Source organism: Struthio camelus, chromosome 21, assembly GCF_040807025.1.
Source record: "Struthio camelus isolate bStrCam1 chromosome 21, bStrCam1.hap1, whole genome shotgun sequence".
In the NCBI taxonomy this organism is placed as follows: Eukaryota; Metazoa; Chordata; class Aves; order Struthioniformes; family Struthionidae; genus Struthio; species Struthio camelus.
In genome coordinates this window covers 6,043,645-6,067,850 of record NC_090962.1, presented here as the reverse complement: position 1 = coordinate 6,067,850, position 24,206 = coordinate 6,043,645, and the positions used below count along the sequence as shown (strand labels likewise).

At 39.4% G+C, this 24,206-nt stretch overlaps 1 protein-coding gene across 1 annotated transcript in view; it reads right to left on the bottom strand.

Moving 5' to 3' along the window:
• Positions 1-24,206, bottom strand: part of PEX14 (peroxisomal biogenesis factor 14) — a 79,994-nt gene that overhangs the window by 30,934 nt on the left and 24,854 nt on the right. Inside the window, exon 3 of the mRNA XM_068915733.1 lies at positions 11,580-11,664. Coding sequence (XP_068771834.1) covers positions 11,580-11,664 — 85 coding nt within the window. The remainder of the gene's footprint in view (positions 1-11,579; positions 11,665-24,206) is intronic.

Here is a 24,206-nt window from a genome sequence, read left to right as displayed (position 1 = left end):
AAATGATGTTCAAGGGGCAGCTGTCTGAGCAGGAGCGTCAGCCCTGTTCCCTAAGGGACGACAATGCCCACATTCCTGAGTGCCAAGTCCAACGAGCGGATAGAACAACTTACCCTTTAGAGTCACTGCAGTAGATGGAAGTTCATCAGAAGGACTCCAGTTCTTTTCTTCCCCATTTCCTCCCCGGTTTTCTTTTACTGCTACTCTTGCCTATCTCTAGGATGAGGTGAGGCCCTGACTCTGCAGATAACGTAACAAATGGGCAAAAGCAGCTTGTGTTCTTATTGACAGTGCACGTGCTAGTAAACACCAACCTCAAGGGTATTCTCAGTAAACACATTGCCATCCCTAGCTTCTAAAGTACACATACACACACACACACACACACATGCATGCACTTGCTTTCCCCGACACTGAACTCACACCTCACAAACAAATTATTTAACTACTCTATCCCCCAAGGAAGAAAGTGATCATTTCAAATGCAGCTCCCTGCTCATCTCTCACATACACGCAACGGCCTGATAGGTTAAATGCTGCCATTTAATTACAGTAATGGAAGCTGCTATTTTTTGGTTCCCTTGAATTCTCTCTCGCTCTTCTTTAAACATATTCAGAGTCATCTTTTAAACATGTATTTTATATTTCTGAGTTTTAACAGCTGCATTTTCCTGGTTACTTGAAGAGCAAGAGCAACGATGTTCTTCTCTGTACTTCTGAGTAACTAGCCTTTTAAATGCTACATCGAAAGGAAGACAGGTTGGGGGAGACACAGTAAAAGGGATAAATGCTAACATTGCAGAGGCCAATCTGCCCCTTCATTTACTTAGATGGTTTATGTTGATTTTATTGAATACAATGAACTCAATCTTCCCCCCCCTCCCCCACGCACACACACAAAGCAGGCGAAGCCAGGAGAGGATGAACATAGAAATGGTTTGAGTAATTATATTGAAAATACCATAAACATCACTGCATCACATTGAGAGGATAGCATAGTATGGTAATACATATATAGGACTAGGAGCCAGAGTTACCTCAGATCTAACTGCTCTTAATATATCTGACTCAGTTTCCCCATCTAAAACAGGGATGACATTTCCTCTGCATCCCACTGAGGTTTGCCAACTGTCTGGAGAATGTAAAGGCCTAACCCAAAAGTACATGAAATGAGACCTATAATCGTTCCAATCTACAAAAAGTGTCACAATGCTTAGTCAGTTAATATTTGTAGAGTACTCTGAATATGTAAAGTAGTACAGAAGTAAGGAATACACATTTGTTAAACTCTAGAGTATGCTGAAAAGCATTGTTTTCCCTCCAGTGAATTCAGGGAAGGGGCCATAAGCGGCCACAGATTAGAGGGTTTTATGATTAATTATTATTGGCGGAGGACACTTGTCACAGTATTACACGGGTAGTGCAATAACCATTTGTGAATTTTATGTTTTATATTGCATGGCAATTAAAAAAACCTAGAAGCAAAGCATAAGTACTTTGAAGGCAAAATAAATTCTTACCTATTCTAAGACCCCAGCGCTCCTAGAAAAATACCTATATCACACCTATCCTCAACTTTATTTGTCCTCTAAATGTGAGAAGCTTATTTATTTGTTCAGTGGAAGTTGGGTCACAACCAGCCAGCCAGCCATGCAGGGATATTGCCCATCTTCATTCTCTGGTACAGATAATCCACTGGTGTCTCTTAAGGATGGAATCTTAAAAGGTGAGGCAAGGCAGAGACAAAGACAAATTTAATTTTATCATCGTAAAAAGGGACATTTCCACATGGGCAGCAAGGACATGAATATCATGTGTATGCGGGGGCAGGGGGGGAATTATAAACGCATTTTTGGCGAAATTCAATAAAGCTGATTCTACTGCATAAGGTCAGCAATTTACTTTTAAAAAATGATATGATTGCAACTTTTAATATAACCCATGTATTTGCTGCAAGATGCTCTAGAAGATTGTGTAATGTAACCACCTGACCTCTCCACAGGAGCAGAGATCACCCCATTTACCCTTTATTGTCTTGCTGAAAGCAATGCACATTTGCACAGTATGACAAAGTCAACAGCTTTTACTTAAGAGAGCCTCAGATTTCATTGAGAATGAATTCTCCACTCTCCTCCTAGGGGAGCGGAGCCTTGCCTGGGCTAGGATCCACCAGAAGGAACAGGAAAGAATGAATCAAAGACTAAAGTACCCTTTTAGCTAAAGAAAGAAAGATCTCCCTTCAGATTAAAATTAAGAGGGAACAGTGGGTAGCAGAAAAGTGAATAGTACGATTTCACATTCACGGGTATTCAAGATGTGGTTTGAAACGGAGTAGAAATGTTGTCTAAGAGAACCCAGAGAACTATCTCATACAGGAACTTATTTCATCTTTCCTACCAGGGAAGTACTATTAGGCCCGAGATGGAATTCAGCAGAAGAGCAACATAGATTATCCTGATTACGCTCCCTGTTTTAACCCCCAAGAGAGAAGACCGTCTCTTTAGACTTAGAAGAGCAGGTTATTACACAGAGCGGTCCAGTGACTGAATCCCTTCACTAGCTCCAGGAAGACCGCAGGGAAACCGTGAGCTGGATGACCATGAAGAGCACATTTCTTCTATCACACAGTATTTTTTATATGAATGTACACATACTTCTTCGAGTGTCTCAAGGTGAAGCTTGCTTCAAAGGTCAGAGCTGCAGGGCTGGATTAGGATTGCACGCAATCTTCTTGAGCCTTGACATTTTGACATTCTAAAGTTTGCAGCTCTCCCCTCCCGTACACAGCTGACAGAGGTAAATTCTTAACCTCTCCTGCACGTGCAGCTCTTACTGCAGCAAGCAACTTCAAAAATCACATACTACAGCATCAACCGCTGTGCTGCAACAACTTTGAGACAAGTTGTATCAAAGCATAAGTTCATAAAGCATAAGTAAGCTAAATCTTACTGCGTCCACGATGCAAAAGTGACAATTAACTCCATTTTACAGATGGGGAAGTTGAAACCAAGTAACTTGCCCAAAAGTCAAGCGGTCATATCTCAGACGTCCAATGCCTTCTCTTAGGCTGTAACTACGCAAGTGACTTTCTTTGTCACTCTGCTTTTACTCTTTCACTTAACAATACGATAGACAAATTCTTAAATTTACAAATCAGACTTACGGTCTGTGTCTTTTTGCCCATCTCTAAGGCTAGCAATTTCAGGACTCAGAATATAACTGACCATTTTTTCATCATCTTCCGGAACAGAATTCAACCTGCTCTGCTGTAATCATATTGGTTTTTCAGTGCTACCAGGAATGGAAGTATTATTTTGACAGTAAACAAGGCAGACATGACTCAAAACACACTCCATGAGCAAGAGGAGTTAATTTTGCACAGCCATTTTTAACGGTTCTTTTACATTACGTAGTTACTCTCAGATAGCCAAGTGGAGAGTCACTGTTAAAGTCATGACATTCCAATTATTTGTTAAAATTAAGCTTACAATTAATATTTTGGAGCATATACAACTTCCTGGGCACCAGACCAGCCTGTCCAAATTATCAGGAATTTTCAAGCTGCAAAAACACAGCAAAGGTGGTTCTGGACTCTTCACTGAAATGCTGGGGAATTTCTGTGGCCAAGAGAAACAGGAGATGTGGCTGACTCTTCTCCGAATGTACTCTAAATGAATCATCTCTCTTGTTCTGTGGAGTGTATATCTAAATGGTTCAAAATCACTGTAGGTTGAGCCTGAAGCGAGCGAGCGAGAGGCTATTACAACTGATGTGACTTGCACTCTCTGTTACAGAACAAATAAATGCGCGTTTAGAGGATGTCAAATCTGAGAGTCTCTCCATCAGTGGCTCCTTCGCAACATCATTAAAACATCAAAGGGGTGCCTCTTGTGAGGCACCTTCTCAAGGCATCACATAGAAGCCAAAGAAAAAGTTATTCAGATTTTCATATTTTTAATATTACGTAGCAGATCTCATTTCAAAGCCCTTTAAAAAAATCTTACTTAAAGCAATACACTGTGAAGGTTAGTGGACCTTAAGTTTCCCTTGACTTTTTTCTTCTTCTCCCTTTAAATGTGTCCAAGAAGGACTTTTCCCCTCGTATTCAGGAACATACTAACCGAGTTCAGAGCCAGTAGGTGGACTTAGAAGCACAGAATAATGCAAGATGATAAGCTCGTTGGAGCCATCCATTAATAACAATAGTGAATTTACCTGCTTGTGGAAAACACTTCCATAAAGGAGTGTTTCAGTTTCCCACTAGAGCTAGTCAACAAATTTCCAGCATAACATTTTTTTTAAACAAAGTTTTCCTTCAAAAAAAAAAAACCCAAAGCGTTCTGGAGAAAAGTAATGATTTCATAAAAATTCAACAACCAATTTTCTAAATATTTTAACTGTAATATTATGGAACATATTATATTATTCTATCAATCTTTTTTATTATCAATTGCAATATAAAAGTCTTTAACCTAATCAGTAAAAGTGGTTTGATGAGTGCAGAATATTCCATTTCAAAAAAAGTCTGAGATTTTAAATGCTAATCCAAACTTAATATAAAAACAAATTTCCAGATCTCAGCATTTCCAGTGGGATAGAAACAAGTTGTTCAACCTAGTTTTTAGATTCTCTTGAGCTGTAAAAACACAACCGTTTCAAAATAACGAAATGTACACTGAGTACAACGTTCTTCTAAAATAACAAACTCATCTGTAAGCAAGTATAGCTTCCACCAAACACACACACATTTTTCTTAATCACCTGGCTATACTAATCATTAAAAGGTAGCAAACACTACAGGATTATCTTTCTTTGTACACAGCATCACACAGCTCGTTACACCTAAACTTATTTTAGGTGTTTCTCCTCCTCCTCTTGAATCACTAGTGACTGGGACAATCATCAAAGATGAGATGAGAATTGATTTCTCCCTGTGGATGAGGACTGAATAGCTTCCTTTTCCAAACTTCCTTCCAAATCTTGAGGAATAATAGGGATAGTTTTCTACCCGTTTTAAAAGGTTTTCTTCCAAACATTCTGAGCACCACAAAGAATAACCGTATCTCACTGATAGCACAGGATGTCCTAAGGTATATCATTTGATCAAGTTTTGTTGTCACTGCTGCTGCTGCAGGTCTCTTCTTGGCACAGAAGCCATGACAATCTGTAGAGTTCATGACAAGTTCAGACACATAACACAAGCAGTGGTAAAATTGATGGGGGAAAAGAGTCAGTGTGATGAATAGGCTGGTGCTGAACAGCGAGTGACAGATATGCACACAAGAGACTGGCAGGACAGGAAGACATCTCCTGCACAGCAGATGGATGGAGATTCTCAATCACTTTCAGGAAGAGAAAAGAAGGCAACTAATACACCATACAGAGCTGTGGTACTAATTTCTGGATCATGAACACATTTATACTTCTGGATCATGAGCCTCTGGCAGAGGAAATCTTCTTCCTTATATACCGAACATTATCAGCATTAGGCAAACATAGCAGACTGCCAGAAACAAATGTGGCTACAGATAATGCCGATTCAGATAGGAACTGGTGTGAATTTGTTGGCATTGAAAAACATTCACTCTCTCACTCTCTGTTCTGTGGGTCCCTACTAAGTTCCTCGAGACAAACAGGATTTCCCCAGATATGCAGGGTTGTACTAACTAAAAGCATGGATTCAAGGTCCCTAAAGAACAAACTGGTAGTAAGAACAGGTGCGGGACATATTTTTCTTTAACTGAAGCCAAGTATTATAAAGGGACGGTAAGCTGTCTTTCAAACAAGTCATAAGCACAGGCCTAAGCATCTTTAGTAATTAAATACCCCACAGTGCTTTTCAAGAATCTTAGCAAATTTTTTACTCAGTAATTACATTCTCTATCCCTAAAGCTCCCTCTGCAAAATCACTTAGATAAAGTATTTTTCATTTCCTCTCCTCAAAACCATGTCGTGAAGTTAAACAGCTGCTCTCCTCTACCTCAGAGGTGGATGCATTTCAGCGGCAAGTACAGTGAAATCCAGATAACCCCACGCACACCATGAAGTATGCTTGATGCAAATGGCTGCAAAGCTTCAGTGGTTAATGGGTACAATGTACTCTGAGGTCCTCAACTGAAGAGTATTATGAAAATGGAGAATGTACCTTGACTTCCCTGTAGCCTATGCAATTATTTTTGTATGTCTATATAAGCTTTTAAACTTGCTCTATGCTCCTCGAATACCTTTAATCTTCAGAAAGCACACCCTCCTTGGTTCCACCAATGCTAGTGAACTTCCTCTCATTCTGGATAAAGTAATTTGTCCTAGATGCTTAATATACCAAGTATAATCTCACAACTGTAAAATAAATCTTTACCAATAGCTGAATTCCAAGCCTCACTTGTAGTTTTGCACATGCGAGTGATGAGGTCTGCCCGGGCGTTTGCACAGAACACTGCTCAGACAGCCAGAGAACCAGTTACCCTATCTGCAGGTACAAGAAAGGGCAAGCACTCACACACACCATCAGTCGTGAAGCCAAGTCTTCACTCCCTTTCCTCACCATCCCTTAAATCCATATCCTATGAACATGCCTGAAGAGAATGACAAGTCACCTAGCGTTCCTTGAATAGCCTACACACACAGCCTGACCTGCACATTCTTGTATCCAACTGGTCATTTCTAAAGAAGCATAAGGTGTGGAGGGCCACAGCAGTTTGGCTCAAATAGGTGATTTTGCCCGTACATATTACTAACTGGATTTTTTTGTATGAGTTGTCACTGGACTCCACTGGCTCGTACTGTATTTTGTGCTCAAGAAAAAGCTTTGTAAAAACTGTTCAAGCTTCGCTGAGACATGTTAAAGAATTAATTACAAAGTAAAGCTGAAGGAGAAAATTAATTTTGGAAACACAAGAGGTTACTTTGCTTTTCCTCCCTTTTCTGGAAGTGGGGGAGGAAAGAGTTATTTTCATCTTCATCCTGGGGGCAGAAGCTGGGAGCTGTCCAGTCGATAACCTGGCCATCAGAACAAGGTTTGTAATTAAAAGGTCAGTGACCTGGAAAGCTAGGGCCTCACTCTCAGGGCTTCTCAGTAATGATGGCACTATTAAATTAAGACTGTTATGAAATCAATGCTAAAAAAGCTTTCATGGTAACGAGATTCCATTCAAGGACATGCAAACTGCCTCATGAAATGGACTTAAATTATAAAAAAGAAAAGTAATAAAAGAGGGTTAAATTGAAATCTGCTGAAGAATTCACTTCCTTTAAAGCCCTCCAGCAGTAGGCTGTGCCCCCTTCTCTCACGTTCTCAAGGTGATCCATTTGCGCTTCTTTGACAAAGAGGAAAAGACAGGGGTTCAACTTCCAAGAATGCAGACTGCAGAAGGAGGAAGGAAAGTAAGTTCAACTTGTTTTTCTACTGCAGATTCTTGGGTTCATAGCATATGTTTCAATGGAATCAAGTATCTTTGAGTTCTGAATGGGAAGGGCTATGTAAATTAAATAGTTTACCTGTCTCTTCAGAAATCATCATAGCCTGATCCCTTGACACTGGCCATAAGTTTCTGGAACTGTGTTGCACTGCAAAAAGCTGTGCAAGACCCACAGGAGAACCTTTCTTACTAATTCACTTCCTCATAGCCAAAGTAGTGAAACAAATCAGTTGATACAGCACGCAAAAGGGCAAAACTTTCAACGGCCTCCTGTTCATCTCACCAAGCAAGAGTGTTATTCCTCTTAGAAGCAGGTAGCCTGTATGTTACAAAAGACTAATCAAGGCAGCAGGTCTTCCGAACTATCCTGCCTTCTGGATGGACATTTTCTCAATATAGAAAGTTCAAGTTCAACAATGATACATTTACTTGCCCTAATGCACTTCCACTCTCCCATCACTACAGTGTCTGAGCTCCCCATACGCTTCCACATCTCCCCGCAATCCCACTCTGAGAAGGCATTACTGTATCCATTTTACAGAGGAAGAGAACAAGCAACTGAGAAAAAAGTTTTTCACCCAAGGTGACACAAGAAGACTTATAACCTAGAAATTACTCCCTTCCCTGCTTCACGAGACTAGCACCCTGAATAATAGAGCTCCACACGAATGGTGCATTTCTACCCCTGATCTTCATCTTGCCAGAACTTACAGATTCAGAGTCCACAAAATTAATAAGCCACATGAGTTACTGGATGGGTAGCTGAGCAGTACAGGACATCTGAGGCACAACAGTTAGATGACAGACACATTTCCACAAGGGTTTAAACCCCACATGCTGTCTAATTACTCCCAAGGCGCCGCTGATTCTGTGGCATGTCATCAGCAGAATCAGCGAGTTGGACAAAAAACAAACAGCATCTTTTTTTTTTCCTTTTCTTTTCTTTCAGATACTCTGAAGGGAAACAGCTGTTTTTCCCTTCATCTGAAGAAGTTCATGATAAAAAGGAGGAAATGTCATAAATTACATAAAATGCCAGTGTAAGCTTCAAAGAAAATGATAAATGATTCTAATAACTTCATGTTTCTCATTAATGCCTCTGTATTTGGGAGTTTAAAAGCACTCAAGACAACACAGAAACCTCATCCAGCTTTTGAAGGACCTCTTACAAATCCAGGACACCGTCACTCTCCCAACTGTCATCAACACCATCATCCCATGGTGTCCCATTCCTGAGACAGCAGTTCAGCAACCCCCTGTCCTGCAAGTAACCAGAAAAGCCTACTTTCAGCCCCTGCAACTGCTGTTTCATAAGAAAACAAACCCAATCCAGCTGATAATCCTAAAGTAACTTTCATTTCTCACTGAACTGACATGTACTACAAGAACCTCATTTCCTATACTAAATATTATTAAAATAAAACAAAATTGGATTGTTCCTTTTAGGAAAGAGATGTTCATAAAAAAAGAAAAGTAATTCAAGACAAAACCATCTCTGCAAATCTCAGAAGTGAAATTTATTAGTCAAAGCTGAGACTGCAGGACCTGAAAGCTCACCCATTGCTAATGCTCCAGTCCTATTCTTGTAGCCTACATGGGTTGCAGCTGGGGTAGTGGAAAGCTCCCACAGGGGTCAGACACCTGGCCTTTTCCCTCTTACACTCAAAGACATCAAGTAGTCTAGCACCATTCTCTCTATGGCAGGACTTTTTAACCATGCAGGGTTCCATGAAAGTAATTACAAAAGGTAAGTTCATATACAGCATACAACTCTCTACGGACATGAAAATTCAGGGGTTTGCCCCTCCACTGAAATTCTTCTGGGGTCCATGAAAAGACTAAAGCCCTTCCCTATACAATAAGTCCTGCTGCAACAATCCTGGACCAGAGTAACTGTAAAAAAAAAAAAAAAAAAAAAAAAAACAAACTAAAAAGGTGTCTCTGTAAAAAAACAAAAAAACTCCCTAATTTTAGTAGGGACTCTTGTAAATTTACATGGTTTCTATACAGAAAATGTTTTTTTGACTGGTAGCGGGGCCTCCTCTACTTGTAAAATGGGGATAACATTGTCGTTGGGATGATGACTGTATATCAGAGTACAGCGGGAACAGCCTACCAAAATATGCAATCCCTCATTTACCCAGAGCTGAACTAGCCACGAGATCTAGGCTTCAAGAATAATTGCCTCCATCTGTTAAGGTACATAGGTACAATAACAGCACTCTCTGCTCTCCAGCACCAAACGGAGGTCATGCTGTAAGCTTAGTGGTCAGATTCCATATGGCCGTATTTCCAATGACTGCTGGGTACAGGCACTACTGGACCCTGCTCCTTCCTATCTCTTACTGTTCAGTTTTCAAACAAAAAATTAGCGCAAAGGGAAGTACAGCAAATTAACAAACAGGAACAAACAGCTCTACCAAACCATTTTTGCTCTTTAGTAATTATTAGCCAAGTAATTCATAAGTAGTATTAGTCGGGCCACAGTTTCTCTCTGCCCAACCCTCCTCTTCTCCCAGTCAGGGATTTATTAAAATTAAACAGATTAGATGGAGCTCCTGATACTAAAAACTGTTCAGCGAAGCCTGCGGTGGGGAAGTGCAGAGCAAACACCAGAGACATTTGTCTCTAAATTGCTCTAAATACCTTCTGCAAATGAAATTCTAACCCAGCTGTGTTGAGAGAGAAAATGCAGAATAACTGGTCATTGTCAGCAGAGGAGAAGATCAGGCGGTTATAATATTGCACGATATACTGGGGGCTAAGGATCTCTCGGCAACAATAGATTTTGTATCAGGTTACCCCGGGTAATCAGCACAGCTTTTAGGCTCAGCTTTCCCTTGCTTCATTGCTCCGATGATAGAGTTGAAATCCCCAAGCTTTTATGATTAATTACTCCCCGTAGGTCCCCATATTTCAACAAAAAACTCATGGAGCACAGCGGCCAATAGGCTCCAGATTGTAATACCATCCTGATGGCAGGGCAGGGCAAGCAGTGTTTTTGGAATGCTTTCTAACCGGCACGAGGACAAGCAGTGAGAGGACCACATTCAAACTGATCTATCTGTGAACTACTTCGCATGACAACATTGCGAAAACATGAGTCTGCCGTTTCCTCCTAGGTCTTTTGCTGTTCAGGATGAGCAGAGTGGTTCCTATACTTGAATTCTCTATCTCATGATATCAGGTCTCACACATCTCAATAAACAGTTCGTATCTTCAGTCAGACTAATACGTACTTCATGGGCTTCCCTAATTTTCCAAACCAAAGATCTTTAGCTATAGAATTCAACATACCCTGAAGAACTGATGACTTCAATGTATAAGTGGTCACTCCCCTCTCAATTTTGGAGTTTGTATTTTCAGGATCATTCCAAATGCTTCAAGTGCTCCATAGCACACATACTTTACTCTAAGACAAGACCCTCTGTAGCATTTACATCTTGCATTAAAGACGTAAGTACTGTGGTCCGAGAAGGGTATTATCAACTTCACCTGAAAAGCACTATAAGTCGTTGGCTAAAAACTTTATATTAAAGAAAAAAAAAGTTAGCTCCTTTAGGAATCAGAAACAATAACAATAATACTAAAAAATCTCAGTAGGCAATTCCATCCATTTGAGACTATATTGGATTTGTCAGGATCTGTTCAATCCCTGTGATAAAAAAGGGGCTAAACATAGTTAGTAGTTTACCATTTCAGCCTGAAAGTCAGGTTGACCCCAAGCCTGACCTTAACCTGACCTTGTTTACTTTTACCAAGTCCTTCGCTCTTCATTTGTCTCTGGCTCTCCTCTAAAGCATTTGACCTTTTCACCCAGAAGCTGGCCGTTCTAAAGCCAACCTCACAAAGGGCTAGAATTGACCAACTACTAGTCCAAAGTTGTAAACTACCCTCGCTTCAGAAAATATCTAATAATAGTTAACCCTAGAACCCCCAATGTGTCTTCTGTATTCTACAGTTCCACATCTGGTGACAAAATTGCTCTAGTCAGTACGGAAGAAAAGAGAGGGGTATTTCTCACAAACTTCAAATCTTTTTCTGAAACAGAAACATCTCCTTTGTCCTTAACATCTAATTTTCCACTGCAATATGTTCTGGCTTTAACCCTAACCCACACTCCCTCATTATCATTGAGACCGCAGACTTATGTGTCCATACCTTTCTTCTTGAGAAATGCTCTTCTGGTTGCTAGTGGACTTTGGCGGACTCGAGGATTCTGTAAAAACTTCACTGCAGTCACAATCTGGTGAGGGTAAGAGGAATGGAGAAACAGAAGAGAGAAAAGAACCAAGTTAAGAATGGTCATATTTCTATTTTATGTTATGCATCTTGTACTGCAAAGGCATCACATCTAACAACACACGGAGATGGTCTGGAACTGGAACCAATCCAACTCTGAGAAATGTTTCAGTGAGGATCAGAGTTGGTGGCTCACCTCTAATCAGAGAGCACAATTACGATATTTCATCTTCGAAGTTTCTCTTTGACTTACTCTTTCAGCGGCTCAACCTGTATGAAAATCCGCATTAAGATTCTTAGAGGTTACCCTGATTTAGACTGCGATATTCTTACGTAAGTGGGTTCCCACATTTGAGAGCAACCCTGAGACATAGCATGTGATCTGCAACAGTTCGACTGTTACTAAGAAGAATAGAAGAACGCTTCCTTTCTTCCTTTCTATCGGACTTGAAGCTCCTTGCAAATTCTAGGAGATTAAGGGCATTTCTGCCATTGTTCTACTTAACTGTAAGCAATAACTAAATCTTGGTTTGTCATCACTGGAAAAGAAGCAACATTCCATGTTTTGGATCACACTACTGAAAATATCAGAAAAAGTCACTTTTCACAATATGAATGGGTAGATGAATGCTTTACTTTGTGCTCCACTGTGATAGAAATCACGGATTGCTTCTGTCAAAGGACTAACTTCACCTGCACGCTTCTTCAGAGTGACACAGCACTTAAACCATGTACCCAAACAAAGTGTAAAGTCTGCAGTATTACTGAATGGCACCAACAACAATGGCATTAGTTTTTTAAATTGGAATTTAGTGCCCAGTGAAAGGCATTTGATTTTTTTGTTCATATGATAGGTTCCATATACTCCCCCATATTACTGTGCATATTGTACGTTGCTGCACTGGTGAAAAACAGCTGATTCACCTTACCTTTATACAAAGGCATCTGTTTTGATTGTGGCATCAGGAGGAATAATTCGCCTGAAGCTAACAGCACTTAGGAGATGGACACATTCATGTGAACTAATGAAAGAGATCATTTCCTTCCTCCACAGCTAAAAATAACCATGCATCTACATGGAAGAGGCGTCTTTTTTTCTCCCCAAACAGCGGAATATGCATTATCCTAAAACAGTGGTAGGTGTTAGATACAAAGTGTATTTGTAGGTCTTGGAATGTTTGAGCTAAAACACAGTTTCTGGAATTCAGTTCCAAATAGCTTTTCAAAGTTTTTCACAGTAGTAGAAAAAGAAGGAAAAAATGGCATCACTGTTGAAATCGCTAAGTTTCACCTTGTGTTTGAATCAAACCCATCGAATATGCATTTCTGGTCAGAGAGCAAAGTTCTGATGGGTTTAATGGCACTTTCAATGTACTCCTCAGTGCATTCCATCAATGTTGTGTTTTTTTTTTTTCTAAATTGCATCTCTTATTTCTTTAAATACATTAATCAGGCTAGTGTAGGCAAAACGGATCCATTGGACAATGCAATAAACATGAATTATCATCTATCCAACACGCATAATGGCTTAAAAATACATAATAGCAGGTGTAGTTTAAATGATTAGTTATTACACCTGTGGTGGGTCTGATTCAATTGGGGAAAATCATCTTTAATAGGTTAAAAGGTTTAGATCACCAGGCTTCCCTTAAAGTGGCTGTAGAGAGGGTATGATGGAGTATGCTGTCATTACTAATTCATTTAAGAAAAACATGGGGGATACAGCAAAGAACAGCATAAACGAGTGAATCCAATTTAAACATCAGGTAAAGCAGAAAACACCTTTTAAAAAAGCATGATAAATGAATTTGGAAGAGAGGTGAAATTGACATATTTATTTTAACGGGAATTTGACAGAGTCCCAGCACACTTCAAAGTTGGGAGAATGAAGTGAATGGGGTATTTTTCATTCTCTTCTTTTTCTTATTTTCCTGCTTTTTTTCCTTAAGTCTATATTCAGTAATTTTGAACCATGAAATAGTATAGCAGAATACCCCACATAAAGTACACTTTGGTCTCATTTATGTGCACTTGATCTGTCTCTGACTGAAATGCAGGTGACAGGCAAATCATGCATTTAAACAGTGCTGATATTGCTACATCGGATTCAGAAATATAAAGCGCACAAACTAATAACCTTAAGATAATATGCTGAATAAGAAAGATGCCCAAACGAGCAGACCAACAGATATGTGAACATATCAAAACCACTCTCCTTCTAACAATAATTACTTGTTTGTTTCTTCAGGTACTCTTCAACACTCCCTCCCACGTTTAGTGAGCTAGCGACACAGACACAAAAGGCTTGCAGACCTGAAATTCTGCAAGCTCTCGGGTTCTTTCGTTAATATTATCATTTTATAAGCACAGAAAAGACCTGTAAGATATAAGCAGCATTTTTCATTGTCCTAGTTTAAGCATAACCTTTTTAACATTTTATTGATTCTAACTCTTTACTAACACTTATTTTTGCCTTGTAAAAATGTAAACGTTTCAGTTGTAAATTTCACCTCAAAATAAACTTCTATTTTATCTCTTCCCTGTCCTATTTCCTCCATTATTCACAAAGGTTTTAATCTTAAGACGAAATGAAATTACAAGCAGAAACAACAAACTTCACAAAAAACAATTCTGAATAGTTACTCCTCCTCCCAATAATCCCATGTTTCTCTTATTTATGTTTGCATTTACCTCTAGAGTACACATTCCTCCTATAGGCTGACCTGAAACTTCTTCCTTTTTGTAATCCATCTTGTATACATGAACAACTTACAAAGCAATTTTGGCCATGTCAAGATGCCAATATTTTCAACAACAGTACACAAGAACTTTCCTACCTCCTATGGATGATTTTCTTTCCACAAACAAGGACAACTGCAGTCCATAATTTAAGAAACAGAAAAAGAAAAAGGAGGGGGAAAATGAGAAAAAGACTTTGCAGTCCTTTGGAGAGATGAAAAAACATATTGCAAGCAGCACTCCGATTCAGATGGGAACATCATTCCATACTATTTCTGTGTCCTTTGTAACACTTATCCAAATGTTTCTAATATTAGGACACTGCCGAGTAGCATGCATTGTATCACCACTCTGATACTTAGACTGCCACCACACACTGGCCAGCAAACTAGTTTTATCCAGTGGATCACTGTTACATATTTCTTTTAATGAAAAATTGTGTATTTGGTCTTTAAAAGCAAGTTAATGCCATAAACTTGCTATCCCACCAGAGCTTTTCCCGCAGTGATATGATACACAAAGACACATTTCTGACTGGGTAGTGGTGGGTGGAATCCAGCAGCAGGTCTTGCACTACAGTTTGACTTTCTAATTAGAACATGAATGTGACTATTCATGGATTATATTTGTGTCCAGCCAAATTACATAAATTCAGGCCAAATATTCTGCTTCAATGTCAAAGATATAAAACAGAGACACTAACTTTATGGCAGACATTGTGGGAGTGCAGCAACACGGTGAAATTCTGGGCCAAAGCACAGCGCTGTGACGTTATAGCCAAGGTCCCTCATTCCCAATTTCCCTCCCTCCTGTGTTAGTGGAGAAGGTACAGGCAGCCTTATTTGTTATTATGCTCAAAACTGCAGGATTTTAACTCAAGAAACCTAAGCTACTATATCGTTCACTAGCCTTAGAAAAATAAGCCATCAATTTTAAAACGCAGTGACAAATGCCCACTTTCTACCTTCTCAAAAAATCTTCAATCAAAAAAAAAAAAAAGGGAAACCAAAATCACTCTCATAGCTTAAAGCTCCACAGGATTCAGTAGCACAGGCCCACGTGGAAGAGAGAATCAAAAGCCACTGGGACTGCAGCCAGTAAGAGCTCTAATAGATTTCCTAATACTGGGAACCCTCTGTAGGTTATTACTGAACAGCATTTGTTGATAGACTGAGACTTTGAGATGACCTGTGATGTAAAGGTTGCGTCTGAATTATACGTTGCAAGGGATGGTATTTTGTCTTTCTGAGTGGATCTGTATCTGTTTAAACGCAACACTTCTTTTCATTAAGCAGAGGCAGCACAGGCCATGAACTATGCACAGACAGTTTACATTACATGTGCGGAAGCAATCAACACTGGCAATATACATGACGTATGTAAAAGAAGTTGGAATTAATTTTTTTCTAGTGTATTAAAAAATAATAATATGGCAGCATCAACAAACACTCAACCTATTTTAGCCAGAGCAGAAGGCCACAGCTATAGGGCAAATGGAACTGATCAATACATTAGCCTACAGCAACACCCTCCCAGTGTACAGTTGTATGTTTGCAAGGCTCAGAAGATTAAATTGTCTGTGAAAGGTTTCTGCACTCCTACTCTAAAGGAGATACCCAGAATCCTGTTAACAAGCATCGGGCTAAAGCCAACTTACGTTTTAACAAGGTCTGACTTAAAAGCCTGCCACTGCAATGAACAAGAAAACCCCTTGAAACAGAAATGCTGCATTTTAGTGAGAAATCAGTGCTCTGTCAGGACTCACTTGACAAATATGGTCATCGGTGGCACAAGGAAATAGTTGCAAAGCAGCTGTTAATCAGGGAAACACATCATAGAACGCTGATGCTAGCACTCATGAAAAAATGCAAGGGGCTAATTATGAAGCCATATATCTCACTAAAGAGGCACTGTTCCTTGAGATTCCAGGCAGAGCTCTCCAAGAGTCAGGGTCCTGGGACACTACACACACAGTGCTCTCTAACACAAGCTTCCTTCTCCCAGGACAAATGCAAATTCAAGGTTTGGGGCCCCACAATTCCCAATTTATATGTCACAGAAAGTGCTTGTTCCTTCTAAAGAAATCATCTGCAGGTCAGTCAGGAGAGAGGAAAAACTTTAAAGCTCCTTTAATTTCCTCAAAATTTTTATGAAACCAGACAGAACCCCAGGGACTGTTTCTGTTTTAGTAGCACTTAGAAACCTGCAAAGTTTGGGGGATCTCAAAGTCCTACAAAGAAAAGTTTAAAAATGCAAAAAGAAAAAAAAAATACTCACGTAAAACAGAGGAAATAAAAAATGAATAAAACCTAAAGCAAGATTCAGAGGAGTCAGAACCGGAAAGAACAAAGGCAAGGAAGAAACAAGCTCCAAACCATATCTAAAATTAAGAACCCGGAACTAAAAGAATGCAGATTAGTAAACAAAAAAGGGTAATAAAAACAAAAAGGAAAAAATCCCAAGTGCCCAGAAACTCAGACACGAGCATGAAATCTAAGTCAAGATCATCATCACAATAACGACCAGATGAAAGCTAAAAACGTTATATTCCAAACATGTATTTATCACCCAATTTTCACTAACACTTGAAAGAACAAAGTTCCTAAAAGCAAACACGACTGTAAACTAGGAGCAGGTGAATTTCCATTCGATACTCTCGGAAAAACCACCAGGGTAGCAGAGCGGGAATAACCTTGGGATGGCCAGAGCGGTGCGAATCGCGCTAGCACAGAGTCAGTACTCCCCCTAGCCGAGGCCTGGGGGAGGCTCACGTTCTGAGAGGCAGGCTTCACCAGCCAACGAAGCCCAAATTAAGTGTTTTCACTCAGTGGAAATGAAATGTTTTGCAAGATGAAACAGAAAGAAAATTGAGGTTTTAGGTAATTACTAGTTGGCATTTACATATCACAGGCTGGTTCAACACCTATTCATTTTCCTCTTTTATTTTCAATTTTTTAAAATTGCTCATTAAAATGAACACATGACAGGGACAGGGGGGAAAAATTACTCTTCCTCTTTTTCCTGAGGACTACAAAATCCAGATCTACTTTAAATACATTTATCTATAATTATCACATACAAAAAAGCCTTACTTAATTTACATTAACAGGGTGACCAAAAAAAATTTTGATAAAAGCCAGAAAAAATCCAAGCTGAGCTGTCTTCATGTCATCTTGTTGTGCCTACTTAGTTCCAGGGACAGCCTCCACTGAGCTGCGACCCCTGGCACTCCCTAAGCACGTTGGAACAAGCAGAAATGAAGAAGCTGAAAAATCTTAGGGGTACACTGCTGTAGCCCGTTCCCACCAATTTCTTGCAACAATTCAGCTACAGAGACACACTTTCAGATGCTTTCTTTCCTTTCAGCATGTTTCTCCTCATTTTTTCTACTATTTTCACTACAAAGAAGTCCATCTAGACGGTCCTCATTCTCAACTTCTTTGTTCTGGGAGCCACTTCACATTTCCTCCAGCTGATCATAAAGGCATGATTCTCCACGTTCACAATTCACATAAGATCAGTCTTTCCTCACATAACCTCACCATTGCCAGGGATCCTTCCCTGTAGCACAAATCAGACTTACAGTTTCTCTCACCCCTGCGGCCTCTCCACCCAGATTCACATTGTCCAGTCAAGTATTTCCTACACGCATAACCCTTAATTTTCCTGCACCCTTCAGCTTTTTTAATTTTAATCTTGTAAAAGTATTACTTAACTCCACAAGGCATTCCAGGATACAGTTTGTATGAAAAATGCCACATAAAATAAAGTTTTATTGTATTATATGTTAAGGACATAAAACATCCCTGATAGAAGTGTACAGGAGCTGACATGATAGACTAATATATTTTAAGGTCTATTGTGTAAATATGTATTTAGGGAATTCTAAAGCATGGTATTATTGACCCAAGTCTCTCTTAAAACACATTGATATATGGAGTAAAAGCCCTTATGAAAAGTAGGAACTTCGTCTGTGCAGTAGTCACCTTTCAAAGTGAAATATCTCTGCTGTCTTAAGTTCTTTTTGACTCGATTTAAAACATAGTGACCTTCTTGATAAAATTCTCTTTTTAATAGAAATAATACTCATTCAAGTACTACTTATACGCAAAAAATTAAAGAGAACAAGAAACCTCTACACGTGCTTTAAAAGAAACACGGTAACTGTTTTCTTTCACACAGACTGTGCTATGTATTTCTTTTATTTCAGAAAAGAATACACCTCCAAATGAGACTTTATAACATCAAGTTTAACTTGACACAAATTGTTACAGGCAAGTGACAAATGCTTGAAAAACACCTTATAAGAAATACTAGAAGATCAATAAATTATATCTGTCTTAACTGATAATGCAGCCATAATAAATTTTAACCACTGAGTAGCATAAACCTTTTTTCTAGAGTTCAAATATTTTAACTTTTCATTTAAAAGGAGTGGAAAGATATAATCTCATTTCTAGAGGAAAAATAAAAATCACCTTTTCTGTACTTCTGTCTAAACTTAAGTTGCAAGGTTCCTATAATCATCAATACCACCAAAGACGGTATTAGAGCAAGATGAACAGGGATGCTGGGAGGAGCGGAGATAATATTTGCAATCCAACTGGCAACCAACTATTTGAGGTTCTGTTTACACAAAAAATCAGCAATAACCTCAGCACTGAATGTACTGGACCATTGTGGATAATACACAGGCTAGCAGATCAGTGTTTCCTGCAAGCAGGTAAAGCATCTAGCTTCTAAGCGCAGATGAAGCCAGTGTGTCATTGTCAGGTTAACAAACTGATTCAACAGGACCTGAGAAAGATGCCAGGAACCAGGTGAAAGGTTAAAACTCTGATTACAGAGAATCCAATTTTGTAACTCTTCAGGGCAGTACCCAAATTACACATCTTGTTTCTCCCTTCTTACAGAAGGAAGCTTAGGCATCACTGAGGCTCTGTGCTGTAAAATTAATGCAAGTGTCAAGTTGTTGAGCTGAATCACTCCAAAGGAATGTAATGACTCAGTGTCCGAGATGCTTGCTACCGCAGAAGAACTGTGAGATCATTCTGTGGCTCTACAACTAAAAAAATGCATGATAATAGTCTTTAGGGGAGCAGATGGCAGCATCCCCAACTCTCACCTTTTCCACTTCTCTCCTCATGTTGCCATTCACAAAGAGTGCAGTTATGACAGCTTTTGAAAGAAATCTCTTTTTACATTGAAGCAGTAACTTGCTACTTTTTCATTCTTTTCACTACAGGTCAGAGGAAGACTGCAGGAGCTTCTTGCACATGCTAGGGAGCTAGAAGACGACTTAAGGATAGGAAGTCTGTGTCACATCCAACAAAAGTGCCCGAGTACTTAAAATGGCTATTGAATATTAGACTCCAGAAGGCTGAATCGATCAAAGAGGCACAGCAGAACAAGATCGTTGTTCACACTTACTTAGATCCTTCTAATTCTACAGACTAGAGACTGGCAAATACTACTAATACAATGGTTTAGATTTAATTCAAGAGATTCAAAAGTAGACTGCATCTGTGGGAGATGCAAGTAAAGATGTTTTAGACTAAAATGTCTCAAATGGACAAAAACCCCATTTTTTTAAGCCATTATATTTTGAACTTGCTATTGCAAGAACCCCACTTGATAGAACCCTTAACCCATGGGAAATGTAGCTTAGAAACCGAGTAGTTTCCTTGCAGTGACAAAATTCCCACACAATTAGGGGATAAGTCAGGGGGCTGGCCTGGTATTACTACATGGAGTATTTGAATGTGAGAATAAACAAGGAGATAGATGAGGAAACTACTCGGATCACCAGAATCTAGCAAACAAAAGGTTTCATGCTGGAAACATTAAAGAAGCTGGAAATGGTGACAGGTGCACAATAAATCATGCAAACCACAGCAGTTGGGAAGTAGCAGCAAAGGAGGAAGGGGTTAGAAGACTGGAGGACCTTTATGTAAATTTAATATTTTACTTAGAGCTCTTTGGGACAAGAATCGTCCTTTTACTCTGTATTTGCACAGTGCCTGGTGCCGGTCTGCAACTGGCCTCCTAAACACTTATTGCAACACAAATAATAATAAAGACTGAGCAGACCATGCACTTTGTTCCTGCTGTTAATTGCCCCATTAAGGGAAAAAACAAGTAAGGGGCAAGAAATCTGATTGGCCAGAGCTGCCTTGTCTATGGGGATTGCTAGTGGAATAAATTTATAGATTCAAAAGCAGCTGCGTCCCTTGTCTTTGTCCAGTTCCAAACAGAAAGAAGCCCACATCACAACATTTCTTCTTCGTATGTAGGAACTTGCATGAGCAGTTTCAAAAGCAACCAAGCTTCCCTTTGGGGTCAATTTGGCATTTTTCATGGGTGTTACATGCACTGTTTAAAAAAACAAAGTGTATGGGTGTCAGGACAAATTCAGGATGCTGCTCAACCAATAGAGCATTCCTGTATGCACCAGGAATTCATACGTCTTGATCGCCAACTCCTCTCTCTTGACACTTCTTAGCAAGATCACGCCATCATAAACTAAATCAAAAAGTCCAAGAGGTTTCGTTCTGCAGAGAATTAAACTCAAGCCAGGCGGCTCCTGCCTAGCTTCTACACAGAAATTTGATTCCAAACCAGGAAATCCTATGAAATCAGAGAAGGTTCAAAACAGCACTTCTAGTAGCTTTTGTTTTCCTTAAACCTTGGAGCAATCAGCACATGTCAGGGACTATTACAATTATGCTCTTTACCTGCTGAAAAATTAATAAACAATTTCCCACTTCAGGAAAAATAAAGCAGGCTTTACCTTGACAAATGCTGCAGAGACCATCAACAACCTCTCTGAAATCTGCGTCCATGCTATAGCAAACCATTCGTACCATCATAAGAATGTCCATTGTTGCCATAGAGAACTGGCACAACTGAAAGCCCGAGTCTATCATGTTGCAGATACTAGCTCAAGACTGCCTCTGATCCATAGGAGCTACAAGATATTTTTCTGTCTTTGTAACAGAGCAAAGACAATTCAGTCTTTACAGCTCTTTTGGCCCATGTACAGGCTGGTCAATCAATTTTTATTAAGCCCACAGAGTCCCAAATTGGGAGGGAGTGTTTTAAATGCACCAGTTTCAGTCCTGCTAGGCCAAAAAGGGCCTGCACATTGCCTCCACGGCTGGAAACTCTGCGTGTCACGCTGCAGTAGTTTTCCAGCGGCAGGAAGATAAGCTCAGCTTCCCAGGACATCATGAGAATGGTAAGAAATAGAGGCTTTCCTGAACAAATAGGTGAAAGAGCAAATGCCTGGGACTTTGATAAATCCTTATCCAAATTTATTTGCAGTCCAAATCTTCATTAAAATCTGCCATTCATGTAGCTCTTCCCTAAAATACTAGCAAGTTCTATACTGATTTTTTTCATAATCCAGAGGCAACTCGGGTGCACTTGCACTGAGAGACTTCCAATTTTCTTTAAAAAATTAAATAAAATTAAATAAATTCCACATATCCCTTTTTAAGCAGACCCATGCTACTCAGTGCTCTTCCCACCTTAAATCAATGGTAACCCAATTCACATGCCTTACAGCTCTGTCTGAGAACTAGTGGAGAGATCAACGCTTTTTATCTTAAGGATTATGGATCGCTACTTGGCTGACTAACATACCCAGCAGCCCATTATAAATACCACAAAGGGCACACTGTTTCTCTTTCAGCCCCTCAGATTTGAGAAAGCAGTGTATAAAACTTCACCCCTCCATGCTGTAGTTCTCAGCCTGCCTGCCTCATTTCATACTTTAAACATACTGAGATTTATTAACCTTTACAGTAAAAACAAATAAAATAATGGTGAAGTAAAAACACAGTGAGGTAAGGGCTGCAGCTAGCACCGTTTATCTGTGGAAATCCAATTAGTGCTCAAGTGGCAGAGATACCTGGAAAAGTGCTCACAATCAAATCAAAAAATGAAACAAAAACATTAACCTGATGGCTAAAAACTCCACATTTAAACATTTAAAGTAATAAAGGCGCTTTTACTGAGTATTTTCTATATTTCATTAGGTCTCAAATTGACGAGCAGCTGTAGAGATGCATTTCCTGGGCTTTTGGATCCTCAAACCAAACACTTGACTTCGTTGTTGTTGTAAAACAAAAAGGGAAAGAGTGTTTCTTGGTAGAATGGCAAGCTTCTTCCTGCAGTAGCATCATCAGCAACAATTGCATATGCCGGAAATCCTGAGAAGCCCATGAAGATGTTCTTAGATTTTTCCGCAGTTCATTCTGTACTCACCATGACACGAGCATAAATGAAGTTTGAGTTAGTTAGCCACTTAAGAGTACCTGGATTTACCTCTACTGCTGAGCTTGTACCAGAAATGCTTCTCTCAAAGCCATTGTATCATGGCCCTCAGCTGGAAAACTGACTAGGTGTATGAGACAGTTGCTAGAAAGACAAGTAATCCACTGTACACCTTAGTAGCCTCAGAAAAGAGGACACAGACTGAATAAATAGTGAGATTAATCAAGTCCCTAGCAGTAGTGCCCTCAAATTAGGTCTCCTTTGCAAGGCTTACAAAAAGGCTTGCAGTACAATGTCCATTCTCTATCTGAGGCTTTATCTCTCCGGGTACTGTGACTCTGCTGCTTTTTGTCAGCATTAAGTTCACTTTAATCTTTTAAAAGAGGAATCAGGAGAGAGTCACTGTCAATGAACAGAAGACCAAACTTCTGAGTAACCATTTTCTTCATCTCTCTAAAGCCACGGAGCATGACATAATAACTCATAAGTTTGTGAACATCTAATAGAACCTACTACAAGGCTTGCTGGTAGCAAAATGTTACACTTGCTTCCGGTATCAATTTATGAATGCTGCTCTTAAGCTTTACACAAAGGAGTTGAGTATACACATCCAGAATTGACTGCATTAAATGCAAAATATAATGCACTGAAATTCCCTTCCAATGTGAATAAACTGAGTTAAAGGAGCAAGCTTTCTCAAACTGCACAGAAAGCACAGAAAAAAGAAAATGCTCCTTTTCTCTTCTACTAGCTATTGCAGGATTGCTCCCTCCTATTTATGTCTTGGTTTTTTGTCCAGTCTGTTTTTAAAAGTCCAAAGCTTTTCTGCTTCTCTAGGGAGAGGACTTCATGTTTTAATAGATCACTGTCAGGATTTTTCCTCATGCTAAACCTTAGCTTCCTTTTTCTTAATTTGAATTCACTACTCAGATATAAATTTCAGATTTAAGACTATCATATGAGCAATTGGGATTTTAAATACCTGAAACTGGAAAGATAGTTACTTCCTGACCTTACTGTTTCACTGGACTGCTACTCACACTCACACATACTGACTGACACATACTCACACTACACACACTCGACTGGTCCTACGTGCAGAATTCTCTTTCTGCAGAAAATATCCATGAATTAGCTTCTAGATGCCTAATAGTACAGCCTGCCTTCTAGGAGCAATTTCTATGTCTCTTTAACTTTTGCGTTCGGTATGTAGTAAATTATAAAGAGGAATGTGATATCTGGAATTTGCACGCTGAAATGTAAAACGTTTAAAATAAAAAATTAAGGAAAAAAACCTATACCAAATAGATTCAACACAGCAACATTTTTCCTTCCCCTGCGATCAACAGGAATGAGTACTAAGTAAGAATCTCAGCGCTGAGAGACCTCCTGCTCCTGTTTGGAGTATAAAGAGTCCTGTTTTATTATTCTAGATTTGCATGTGGCAGCAAATGCGTAAATGTTTTAATAATACAAAAAATCCCAATAGAGTGGAGGAGGAGGATCTGAAAGAAAGAAATACAAGGACAT